General features: G+C 43.6%; 2 protein-coding genes and 1 long non-coding RNA gene across 8 annotated transcripts in view; 2 read left to right on the plus strand and 1 right to left on the minus strand.

Moving 5' to 3' along the window:
* The first annotated feature begins 793 nt into the window (after positions 1–793).
* Positions 794–4,504, plus strand: LOC117732204 (perforin-1-like). Its single transcript, XM_034535008.1, has 7 exons — positions 794–1,165; positions 1,297–1,376; positions 1,878–1,923; positions 2,190–2,323; positions 2,402–2,540; positions 3,154–3,564; positions 4,286–4,504. Exons 1-7 carry the CDS (start codon positions 899–901, stop codon positions 4,502–4,504), a joined length of 1,296 nt encoding a protein of 431 aa, XP_034390899.1. The 5' UTR covers positions 794–898.
* A 2,429-nt stretch (positions 4,505–6,933) lies between these two features.
* si:ch211-14k19.8 (mucin-12) overlaps positions 6,934–12,813 on the plus strand; it is an 8,767-nt gene continuing 2,887 nt past the window's right edge. Inside the window, exons 1-7 of the mRNA XM_034545393.1 lie at positions 6,934–7,387; positions 7,844–8,230; positions 8,615–10,552; positions 10,646–10,734; positions 10,855–10,913; positions 11,494–11,657; positions 12,792–12,813. The exon at positions 12,792–12,813 is cut by the window's right edge and continues 144 nt beyond it. Of these exons, the coding sequence (XP_034401284.1) occupies positions 7,345–7,387; positions 7,844–8,230; positions 8,615–10,552; positions 10,646–10,734; positions 10,855–10,913; positions 11,494–11,657; positions 12,792–12,813 (2,702 nt within the window). The 5' untranslated portion in view covers positions 6,934–7,344. The remainder of the gene's footprint in view (positions 7,388–7,843; positions 8,231–8,614; positions 10,553–10,645; positions 10,735–10,854; positions 10,914–11,493; positions 11,658–12,791) is intronic.
* The window catches only part of LOC117739266, a 9,180-nt gene continuing 4,071 nt past the window's right edge, over positions 7,705–12,813 (minus strand). For 5 of the 6 annotated variants that reach the window (XR_004610170.1, XR_004610165.1, XR_004610172.1 and 2 more), the window contains 2 exons: positions 10,601–12,813; positions 7,705–8,902 (listed from right to left, as the gene is read on the minus strand). The exon at positions 10,601–12,813 is cut by the window's right edge and continues 475 nt beyond it. This is a non-coding gene — a long non-coding RNA (uncharacterized LOC117739266). The remainder of the gene's footprint in view (positions 8,903–10,600) is intronic. The other variant, XR_004610164.1, reaches the window with a different exon arrangement.

Consider the following 12,813-nt stretch of genomic DNA (forward strand, 5'->3'; position numbering starts at 1 on the left):
ATGATCAGCTGTATCAAAGGCAGCAGAAAGGTTTCAACAACAACACTTGCTTGATATTAGCCTCTAAAATGGGGGAGACCTGTAAAACATCTTACTCTAAAAACATCAAAACCGTCGGATGTGACTCGGGTTCTGATGCTGTGAAACTCACTGAGGAAGATTTTGCCACCATTACTGTTCAGGACAGTCTGCACCGGTGGAGGTAAACAATATAATTCTAATGTTCCTGGTAATTATAGAAAATGTTGTTGATCAAGTTTGTCAGAACAAATCCAAAGGTTTGTCGGAAGGCGTATTTTTTGCAGCTATGAGGTTTGTCCTGTTTTATTGTTTGTTCAATAATCATTCTCATTATCTGTATTGTCAGGAACGAATAAAAGCACAAATTCAGTCCTTGTTTGACACTTGACCGTCTCACCACCTCCTGAGACGTTCTCCTCACCTCTTCAGACCTGCAGAGGTAATAACATTGTGCTTTTATTATTTCAGAGGGAAAGGTGTTGACGGACTTAATATTTAACAGGGCCAGGATGACAAAAACTTTTGTAACATTTATTTCTTTTTTGTATTTGTTTTCCTCCATTGCTTTTGACATCTGAGTTTTATTTCATCATTGACTCAAATACCCTAACAATATTGCAGCTATGTTAGTCATATTACACTTTTTAAGGTTGTTTTGCAAATTGCAGTGGTGTTGGCAATTATAAAATATAAAATAGTATTTGACTCGAAAAATAGCTGTGACTGAATCACTTTGAATTTGAAAGCATCACCAAGTCTGGATGTGCAGTTCATAGCTTAATAACTTGATAACTACTTTACAGATGAAACGACTCACTGATGTCCTTTTCGTCTTTGTTTCTCTCTGACATATTTCAGCCTGTCTTGGACTCCAGCCATGCTCTCCTTTTCAAACCCACCCCTCCTCGGCCTGAGTCTCCTGCTCTTTCTGGTGCACCACTCCCCTGTTCTCTCCTTTGGGACTTGGACCAACGACCAGTGCCGTCAAGCTTCTTTTGTGCCGGGCCACAACCTGGTGGGGCAGGGCTACGATGCGGTCACCCTGAAGCGAAGAGCCCACGTGATCGACGTGACGACGTACCTGAACCCAAGTGGCTCCTGCAATCTGTACAAGAACCCTCATCATGGCAACGTTCTGCAGAAAGTAATTAAATAGAAAAGCACAAATAAAAAACCTCCACTGCACTAACAAACATGTTAACCATTGTCTTCTCACCTGTTCACACTAGAATGGTCTTTGGACTATTTAATTACTCTGATCTATTTTATTTCCAGGTGCCCGTCTCTGCAGGGGAGTGGCGTGCATTCAGCCACTGTAATGTGCAATATGACCACACTGAACACAACTCTGTCAGGTATTCTGTGGTGCATCATCATAAGCATACGTAGAAATCTATTCCCTGTTGGGAACCCGACTGTTTCAACTCCTTTCTGAACTCATATGCAGAAGAAGGGTTATCACTTTTACTTTTGCTTGCTGAAATGACAACTGTCGCTAATAATTACGTTAGCTAGTTAGTTGAAAACATTTTGTCTGGAAAAAAATTGAAAGTTGAGATGAAATCGAAAAATGTCTCTAAACCTTTAGATTACATTCCCAGCAATATTTTTGAAAAATGTGCTTGCTAATTCAAATTAATTTCAACCAGTAATATTACGACATCCATCCATCAATCAATCAGCAACTTTTAGTGACAAGAGGGTGTGTGTGGTGATTTAAATCAAATGCAAATGATTTAAATCCCTACAACTGTAGGGACACAATCCTGGTGTACCTGTTAGTTGGAAAAACCAGCTCTGCATTTTATGTCCTTTTGCAACTTTTCACATTTATTTCCTGTAACTTGTGTCCGCAGCTCCCTGATCAGGTACTACTCCAACGAAGGCAGTAATGGTTGGCAGGTAGGAAACATATCACAGATAATGTTGAAGAGAAACATATATTTAGCAATATTATTATTGTAACTGTGACCGCAGATGTGTAGACACGTTTCGACCCAATAAAAACGTTGTTCTTAATTGACATATTTTATAGATAGACCTTGACCACTTTGCGACTTAAAAAGGATGCATAATTATGAGCATTTGTTTCAATGTGATTGTTGAACCTATTATAGCCGCTTGTTGCTTCAAGGCATGAGGCTCATAATAATTATGTCTTTTTACAGAATGGCTTGAATTCCCTACAGTACGACCTGAACTATGTGGGATCACGGTCCGATCTGTATAAGTTTGCTACAGCCAAGTACCAAGAGGACTACCGCTACTTCAGCAGTCACAGAGTCACCTGTAGCCATTACAGGTAGGGTGACATTGCCTGCGGTTTTTCAACTAAGTTTTCATTCTGTTTAATTTAACAGTCGGTCTTTTTGTGTTTTAGCTACCGTTTGTCGGACAACCCGCGCATCAGCCATAAATTCTACAAGGCTTTCGAGAGTCTTCCCTATTCCTACAGCAGCTCCACCAAAACCCATTACAGAAATCTCATCAATACCTATGGCACACATTATACGCGCCAGGTTAAGACAAATGCACACTCTCTCCACTCACCACCTTTATTTTCTCAGCTCATAGGAATAATCAAATGTTCTTGTCTCAATAACATTGTACTTCATTTCAGGTTGAACTTGGGGGGCAACTGAATCGAGTCAGGGCCGCATGTATCTGTTCGTCCTCACTGAAAGGGCTCTCCTCAAAGCAGGTACACATGACACACACATGTTTATTTTAAATAAAAAACACAACACCAGTTTTCTCCCTAATGAGCCCCTTTATATACCAGACCAGGGGTCATTCTGAGATTACTCTCAGAGAGACCCTACCTACATTTCTCTAAGCGAGGAAAGGATAGAAACTTTGACCTCAGTGAAAAGGTGTGGTAGGGTAGTTACTAGCTGTGACTCATTCTTTTAAAAAGCAGTGATTGGTTGATCCATCATTATAAAAAAGGAAATGCAGAAATATAGCCGCCGGCTCTGTGAAGAAGAACTGCTCCCAGCTATTAACGATTAATTAGACCATATATCCATTCCTGCCACGAGATCCCCCCAAATGCAACACACTGTTCTTCAAAGAGTCATATAATGACCTACTGCACCACTAATCTCATCTTATTTCTCTCCTGTCTTCTAGGTGCACTCCTGCTTGAAGCTGGGAATCTCTGTTGGCCTTGGTCATACTGCTGTAGCTCACATCAAGACTTGCAACAATATCCTATACAATCAGGACGTCTCCACCACGTACTACCACGGTCTCCAGAACCACTACACACAGGTGGTAGGAGGAAATGGTTGGTCGGGGGAGTTTTCTCTCATCCGTGAAGACTCTCAGGGCTACATCAATTGGCTGAAGACCCTCACATATCACCCTGATGTTGTGAAGTATTCCCTGAGATCACTGCACGAACTGGTGCCGGACTATAAACGAAAGATAGCCCTGAAGGCTGCTATTCAAGATTACCTGAGTGAAAACGCCATCAGGCCCTCGATCCAAGCAGGTTATGGAAGCCAGATCCTGATTCCCTCAAAGTGCTGTAGTCAAAAGGTCTGGTGGGGACAGCTGGTGGTGACCATTATCCGAGGCTGGGGGCTAAGCGGAGTTGCACATGGAAATACTCAAGCGTACGTAGAGAAAGGGGAACAGGGTTGAGGGGTCGACATAGTGGGCACTGTGATCACGACTCGTCAAAGACGCATTTAAACTAAATACTTTTCTGTCTTTTTTTTCAGGTATGCTGTCTTGAAATACAAAAATGATGTTCATAGAACTCATGAGGTCAGTTCCAACGAACCTGTCTGGAATTCTAAATTCATTGTGGGAAAGGTCAGTAAATCTTCTTCCTCTTGTTTTGTTTGTTTTTCTTGTATGAAGGGAGGACAATAGGAGCGATTACCCTTCGACGAGCACTTTGCAGAAATGCAGTGGAAACATCTTAGGGGATGCCAACTCTTTTTATGTTTTTCTCATGCAGATTACCACGCAATTTACATTTGATTATTTATCATATGAATATAATGGAAAGCTTCGCTATCTACTGAATTTGATTGACTGTTTAAAAATGCCATACAGCTGTTTCAAATAACAGTACTGTACATGTTAAATTACTGTACTGTGTATAATTTGAATATATACAGTAATGCAGCACTGTACTGCATATCAATTGTAGCTTCTACGTGACCAGTTATTATAAATCCACTTTCATAACACGTTTGTTTGTTATTTTACATTATTCTGATTACAATTGTTTTTTTAAATCTCTTTGAAGGTGGAGACACACCAGAGTTTGACGCTCCAGGTCTGGCACAAGGACTATAGACAGGATGTGCTTCTGGTGTCATGTCCGTTCAATGTGCTCCGGGGATCACACACTCAGAAGTGTTCTAGTCTGAAAGGGAACGTCGAGTACAAGTACACTCTGACCTGCGACCAGTACTACACTGGAGACCAGTGCAACCAGTACAACAAACCAATTATTTATGGGTGAGAAACACGTGAATGGGCGTGTCGCTGGCTTTCCTTTCATGGTGATATCACATCTGTTGATTACTTTCTTCAAGTTGTCATTGAACACAATATAGGGTTTTTTTTAGAAAACATTTGAAATCAATGTTGTTTGTGCCAGTAGGGTTAAAGCTAAAGGTATTTTTACTGCAGCAATTAGATCGTGGTTGAAAAAAATAGGCTTCTGTTTTGCACCTGTTTTTATCAACTACTATTACTGATAAGCACTTTTATAAATTGGATTCAGTGGTTGGTTTTTACTGTTACGGTTTAAATCTTTTAAAATGTCTGCTGTAACAACATTTTCTGTCCCTTCTAAAGCAAATAAAAGCAATGAAAACCTAAGTTGTGTCTTTAAGTACTGTAAGTGTCTTCAAAAGCTAAAAAAAAACAGCTGATTTAAAACTGCACCCTGCACTGTATCTCACTTTTTTTTGTTAATACATTGTTTTAAGGTTGACATTTTTTGATATAATACCCACAAGTAAATGATCGGGAAACTACATCTAACAGGCAACTGTTAAAATAATTAAAAGACTTTTTTTAATGTATAAAAGCACTGTTTATACAAACATGCAGCTCAAAGTGCCTCACAAAGCAAAAAATACAAAAATAAATAACATTTTGGAAAAATAAAAATACAACAAATACATGTTTATGAATAGTTTATAGAATAAAATTAAAAGAAAAAGGGGATAAAAAATAGCCAATGATTAAAGTTTAAAAACTAAGGCTATAACATTACTCACAATTAAAAGGGAGATTCATTAAAAAAAGGTATTTTAAAGGCAGGGTGGGTAATCTTGGGAAACTACCAAGAGTAGATTCTCTTTTCCAATGTTAGTACCTCGCAGCTCCAAAAGTTGTTAAATCTAGTGAGAAAGTCCTCAAGTCGGCCACTCAAAACGCTTCCAATTGAAAACTTGAATAATTTTTGACATCACTGTAGTGAATGGAGGAGATGCTGGTTTTGTCCGTGTTTGTCTATCCTGAACTTTATATTTCGGACAAACACTATCAGGTCAATGACCTAAACGCCCATTTGTAGTGGAGACAAGCTCTTCTATAGAAAGTATGAATCGGACATCCCCTGTTTGATGGTCATGGTGAAAAAATATGTGAAACATCGTAGCCCAAATATGTCATTCAAAGCAGAGAGTTTTGAGCTGTAGCTGCAGCTAGTCAATCATACAACGGTGGTTAGAGTGGTGATATATTGTAAAGAAACATTAAAAAAAACACCACCCAGAAAGTGGATGTGGACACAGTCCTTTTAGCTTTATTCTAAAAAATTGAGAGGCTAAGCCCTTGTAGTCAACGACAGAGGCAAATATTTTTTTGATAATGTTTGAATTGCGCCATGAGTTATTTTAAAAAGTCAAAAAAGTCACAGTTTGTTATAGATTTGTTGTCATTTAGTTTTACGTGAAACCAACCTGTAAACTACGTCTCTTGTCACCAACAAGGCCGTTAGCTTGGCTTGCTAGCTAGCTAATTAACTTAGCAATATCCATACACAAATGTATTTTATCAGATGTGTTTTCCACAGCGACTCTTTTTATCAGCCGGGAAGTGAAAGAATGTGTAGGACCTGTTGTTGGTGTGACTAACGTTTCATCCTGATAAGAAACACACATCGTAGCTTCGGAGAGAGACGTCAATTATGCAAACTTTGGGTGTGTCTTTCTAATAACAAAAATGTCACAGTTATATATTTCAAAAAGTTTTATAACAAAATGCAAATTAAAAAAAAAAGAGAAGAAGGCGCCTGATGAGATTGCGCAGCTTTTGGGCCAGATGACTTTGGCCCAAAGCTGAACCTATTTTAGGACGCTGATTGGCTATATTGTGTATCACTCATTTATATCTTTAATCAGTAATTTGCTAAAATGCTTCTTAGACCCGCCTCTTCTGGGCCAGAACTATTTGGCCCCAGCTGCAGCTGAGACATGCAGACAGGCAGAGAGGACGTGCAGGAAGTGCAGGAAAAGCGTATATTTTGGGCAGATATCCTATTTTACAAATATTACTGGGTATATTCCATATCTCCAAAACACAAATATTGACAATTTGTATAATTAATATAATTATGTTATACTTTTTTGGGGGGCGGGGGCTCTAATGGCCAGCCGCCACTGGTAATAAGATTTTCAGCAAAAATGTCAAAAAAGATTACAACCCTGCCTTTAATCAAGTTGGTGTTATTCTGCCCCAATGTGGCCACACACACAAAGACTAAATAATGAGTGATAACGAAGCAAAACACAAACGGGGGCCCATCCTGCTACCGGGTACTGGTTTCCAGCTCTCCCCGTCTGACACCCAGTGGGGCGTAAATGTAAAAGCACTCATAAACTGCCCCCGCCCCGTCATGTCTCCGTGCCTCCTGCGGTAAAGGTTTCCTGTGTTGCGTTTACGCGCGTGTGTAAAAAGCAGCTCCCGTCGCGGACCACTGGATTCCTTCCTCTCATCTTCTGGAAATGGCGTTTGATTGAAACGAACTAGCCGACTGCAACAGCCCCGGGGGAACGCACATAAAAAAAAAAAACTCCGTCAAGGAACACCGCCGTCCGACACACGTGCAACTCATTTCGGTGACTGCGCGCTGTCACGGCGCTTTTCCGTTTAGAAGGAAGTGATGGAGAAGGAAAGTTTCTGACGCCTCTCCTCTCCGTGTTGTCGGGTCTGCTCTCTGCTCGCAGGAAAAGTTGGAGTTGGGTTTCTTTTTCGCTCGTCCTCGTCATAACGCACGGATACACTGTACATCTGCACGATCTGTATATGGATTCGGGATTAATAAGGTGAAATGTCTCAGGATTGGAAATGCAGCTCCACGCCTGCCTGTTGCTTTTTATGATCACAACAGGTAAGGACATCTGCTGTAAACTGCTACAGGGGTTATCATGTGGTCTACTCCTCCTTAACATCACTGAACTTTGTATTTATTTTTTGGCTGAAACTGCAGTTTCGTTTCCAATTATTTTTTTTTGAAAATGTAATCACAGCAGTGCTGCTCTTCTGTCACGTTGGTTGGTTGTTTTATGTAAAGTTGAGATTTGAGGTAACATTGGGTTCACTAGATTATTCAAGAGGTAAGAAACAAGGAGGGAAGATCTCTGTTTGTTATTTCTTTAACTTTTTCATGCCCTCAAAAAAAAATCGTGAGAATGATCTTTTGTTATCTTTGGTTGAACTGGACACAATTCGTGTCCATCATACTTTTTTATTATTATTTGTAAATCAGTTTTCACTGCAACATCACAGGAGTCAGGAGTGAACCCCTCTTTTTTTCCCAGCATCTTTTGTTCCCCTCTTTCCTCAGATAAAACATTGGCCTCGCTGCACCACCACTGTGGTGGAGATGTCAGCCTGGGCCAACAGCCAGCTGGTCACATCACTCTCACTTTACCGGGACTCTCTACTGACGCCAACAACACCCCCGACCCCATGAAGCACCAGTCTGACAGAACCCCAACGGTTTCACTTTGCACCTGGACGATAGGTGTTCCTCTGGGTCGGGCGGTACTTTTAAAGTTTGTGTGGTTGGACGGTGGTTCAAGCGTAAAAGTGCGCTGTGTTTCGAACGAGGAAAATCGGGTCCCGGAGAGCGGGGGGACGACTCTGCTCGCCCACTGTGATGGCGACAAAGCCACCTTCACTTGGACAGGAGCAGGCCGCTCCTCGAATGAAATGCAGCTGTCCTATTATGGTGAGAAACCATTACTCAATGAACTAGTTTCATTTATTGAGTCAGGATGGCCCACTTTCCTGCACCCTGATCATAAGAGTCTGATACAATTGTGGAAATAACATTTAGAGATGCTTATTTTGTTGTCTCAATGAATATATGTACGTTTCTTTTCTTTTCTTTTTTTTTTTTTACAGTAAAATAATATTATGGTTACTTTGGATGTACGATGTGAAACTGGAAAAGTATTGTTAAAACAGTGCAGAGAGTCCATCGGAAAGTTCTTGTGATCTGTGTTGTGAGAAACAGATATGGTATGTTGTGGTGATTTCCACTCGTGCCCCTCCTCACCCTCTCCCCCTCTGTTTTTTTTTTTTTTTGTTGTGTTTGTTCCTGGTCATGCAGTCCAGGAAGATGAGAGGAATTCCTCGGAGGACCACACCAGTCCACATTCAGATCTCCTGCGTCGGTCTTGGACAGGAACCAGCTTTACAAGCGGCGCTTCTGTTGGTCAAGACGTGGTGAGGAGGACAGACGGGGGCAGAGGTCGCCTCTTTGAAGGTCTGGAGGGGAGCTCTGGGCCTCGGTCTGCGTCTAGTCCCTCCTCTCAGGACCAGGGGCCGCTCCGCCCCACTTCACCCCTGCAGGGACTCACTGTGGCTGGGAGAGCCGATAGGGAAACTCTCCCTCTTCCTGAGGAAGAACCAAACAATGGAGCGGATACATCTGGAGCTGCTCACCTCGCTGATGGAAAAATATCTACCAGAGAGAGAGCACGCCCCTATTTTCAGCCCACAGACTCGCTGTTTCACACATCGCACACGGCAAACACGGAGAAAAAATCTGGCAACGAGCGCTCTCAAACCCAGATTGCTGCGACGCCTGCGACGCCCATTAGCTCCAACACCTTGCTTGGCACATATACAGCCACTCCGACATCTAAGCTATCTACAAACACACAAGCTCGCTCCAGCGCCAGAGTCCCACCTCTCAACTCTTCTTCACCTTCCAGGACAACCTGGGAGAGTGATACCGTCCTGATCCCACGTGTTGGAGCCGTTAGTGAGGCGTCTGGAGGGGAGCGCCCCCATTCCTGGAGGAGCCAGCGAAACACAGACAGACTTAACTCTGATCTGAGCTCCGCCGTCACCTCTGATCCTCTAAGATCCCCCACCGAACCTCAGCAGGTGGACTCGCACACTCATATTGAACCCACTGCGCCGTCGCCGTCATCCTCACAGGCCTCCAGCGGGACTCATTCATCCGCCGCCCACATCGCAGAGCTAGGAACCGCTGTCAGTGCCGCTGAGGCCGCTTCATTCCGTCTAAACACGAGTGGAACTGACTCATCTGCATCGGCTGGGTCAGAGGTCAGCGATCGAACTGCTGCGTTTGAGTTTTCTGACAAGCTTGGGATGCTTCACACTTTCACTTCCTCCACGCAGAGTCAAACAAACCCTCCACATAGCACAGAGGGCGGTGAGAGCTCGCCACCTCCCGACACGCCGTCCGCGTTCACACAGACGAGCGAAGAAGAGACGCGCGCGGCATCGCGGAGTGCGCGCGGACATTTTGCCGACACTACGTCCTCCTCGCCTGGCATCACCGGAGATCATGACGGGACTTTAAGTTTCACGGGTTCCTCTTCTGCACCGCTGACGTCGGGAGATGTAGTCCAGACCTCCGCTACCACAGGAACAACTAAAGACACTGAAACACACACCTTGCGTCCCACTCACACACTCATACGTGACAGCTCGCCCACAAATTCAACGACTCCTGTTCCTCCTTTGTCGGCCAGTACGTCCACACGCTCATCGACACCTTCATACACACTCCAAACACACACTGCATTACCCGGTCGCTCACATTTAACTCGCACACCACTTCCTTTGCCCTCCTCCACCAATGAATCCGCTGCACACACGCCGCTCATCGACCACGAAACCACGCCTGCGCCCTCGCAAACAATCCAATCGACATCTTCACGCACACCTCGGACGCCGAACCACCTGCCTTTGACGTCTCCTACTAATGTCCCAGTCACGCTCACACAGCCCCGCAACTACATCACTACCGAACCGACGTCTCCGCTCTCGCTCACAACTGCAACATCTGATTATGGATATGGAGGTGGAGAGGTAGAGGACGTAGAGAGAGAGGATGAGTCTCGGCAAAGGTTTCCAGGCAGCACAACCGCGCAAACTCTCACGGCCGGAGCTCCATCCTGGACCACAACGCATCCCAGCCAGGAGAAGCGTTTCATACCTTCGGTTTTGAGCCCCACAACTACTCAGACACCCACGTTCTACATCATGCCGGACCAACCTTCAGCCATCAGAGGTAATGTACACATTTGTGTGTGATTTGTGTGTAATATATTTTTTTTACCGTCCGGACTTGTTGTAATGGATTTATTTTCCCTGTTTTGTCCAGTGGAGTCAATTGAGCTGCTGCTGCAGATCGTTGTGGAAGAGTCCAGATCGGCTTTTACTTCTGGTTTGGAGGAAGACACCGCTGCCTGGGTATCATGTACACACACACACACTGGCATGCAGAAAAGCACCGACAAAGCATGTGATTACACAATAGCTTTAGTTTGACTTGGTGGCTGCTACAAAGTCCTCATTCCATGTTTCTTTCAGGTGGAGCCGTACCTTCAGAGAGCCCCAGGGTTCAGCAGGCTGCTGGGAGTCTGGAGCAGGTGAGGTCTTTATAGAGTACATTTAGACTGGAGCTAAGCTGCATTTAGCCCCATTTTGTGCCACTCATCTATTACCAATTACGTCAAGTCACAGGTTTTAGACACAACGTGGACATCTTTACACACTTACAAGTTGTTATTTGTCAAACGGTTGCATATTAACACGCCCAGCAGACATGGAACTACGTTATCCTTCATTTGAAGTCGTGTTTCTGGCCAAGTGACAAATGTAAATCAGATGTCCGTTCTTCCTTTTAGCTCTTTTGTGGTCTCCTATAACTCCTGAGACGGGAAGTATTTGGCTCTTTAGCCGCTTAATGCTCCACTGAGCCGATGCTAACAGCGTTAACAGTGCAAACTACAGCAAAAGTGCTAACAGTGTTTATCTGAGGGGGAAACCGGAAACCACACAGAGGGAGACATAACTCCAATATACCTCTACTATGCAATAGATGGTCAGGTGAAACAAGATACTTAGTTAGCTCTGTGACTGGAATACAGTGGGACACTTGAGAGGCACAAACGGCTGCAGAAGGTTGTGTGAGGAGAGCGACAGCAAGTGGATGTGCTGCTGTTTCAGTGGCCATGCAGTGCAGAGTCTGGTGGAGTTCAGAACCAGCGGGGCTCTGCAGTGGCTCGGCATGACTGGACCCGCGTCACTGTTGGAACGAACAGGACTAGCTCGGGCTCTGTGCGAGGGGAGGAGCTTCAGATCATCCAAGATCACCAACATCACACTGGGAGGTAAGCCAAGGTTGCGATGCCCACGGGTGATAAACACTACTGCTTGTGCAGTGTATTTTAGCTGTCTGTCCCTTCTAGAGAGGAGATATTAGGTCTCAGAATGCTTTCAGATTCCTCCAGTCTATAATTAAGGATATCTCAAGATTCTGGTGGAGTCTATTAGTCAGTGTTGTTATCCAGGATTAGAAAGTTGGCTCATCTTCCTTCTTCCAGAACAAGAGAAAACGTTTCGAACGCATAGCTACGAAGTAAATCTGCCTCTGCTTGGTCACATTTGTCACAAATTGGTGACATTTATGGGAATATTTTATGCAGCTTCACCGTCAAGTAAGGCAACATGTGTCCAATTTCAAACTGCATCAAAGAGTGGCTGGCGTTTAGGGAACGGACATCAACGTTTTTCAGACCCTTGTTCAAAATGTCCTCGGTGGGAATTCCATTCTTAACCTGCTTACCTAATTAACAAAGTTACCGGCAGACTCACGTGAACAACATCACGCAGTTTAGATTGACTGGGTTAAACTCCCAATCCAGTTATCGTAAATCTGATTATGATGACTGATATTAAACTTGTTACCGTGGTATGTGATCGTCTTACTGTGCTTGCTTTCGCTTTTGTTTTTTGCCATTTACGCAAATTCACAATGACTCATGTTCCCTAGCTGCATGTTTCCTGTTGGACAACTTGCATTTGTCTTTGCTGGCAGATTATTTGGGGCAACAGGGATACTTATTTACAGAGGGCCAACTCTGCATGTAAACATAATCACTCAATTAGAAGAGCGTGATGAGCAGGACCACTATAGATTATTTAAAATCTAATAATCCACAGCTGAACATGTGCTCAACAAATGCTCTATTTACTCCTGTTCGTTGCATTTGCTAAAAACTGCCCACCAGATTGTGGACATTGCTTTTCCTTTTAAACAATTAAACCAAATATCTCTTTTTTAAAGATGTAGCTGTTCAGTGGGTACTGTAATGGTCTTAAGGAGTGAGTGCCACAGACGGTATAGGGAAGTACTGACGCTGACTAACGCAATGTTGTTGTTTTTTTTCTTCATGGGATTTGTTGGCAATAATCAAAATGTAGAATAACAACCAGCCTCACCCTTCAACACACCTTCCCTCCAGGTCTGCAGGGTGATGTGTGCGA

This window comes from Cyclopterus lumpus, chromosome 1, assembly GCF_009769545.1.
Source record: "Cyclopterus lumpus isolate fCycLum1 chromosome 1, fCycLum1.pri, whole genome shotgun sequence".
NCBI lineage: Eukaryota > Metazoa > Chordata > Actinopteri > Perciformes > Cyclopteridae > Cyclopterus > Cyclopterus lumpus.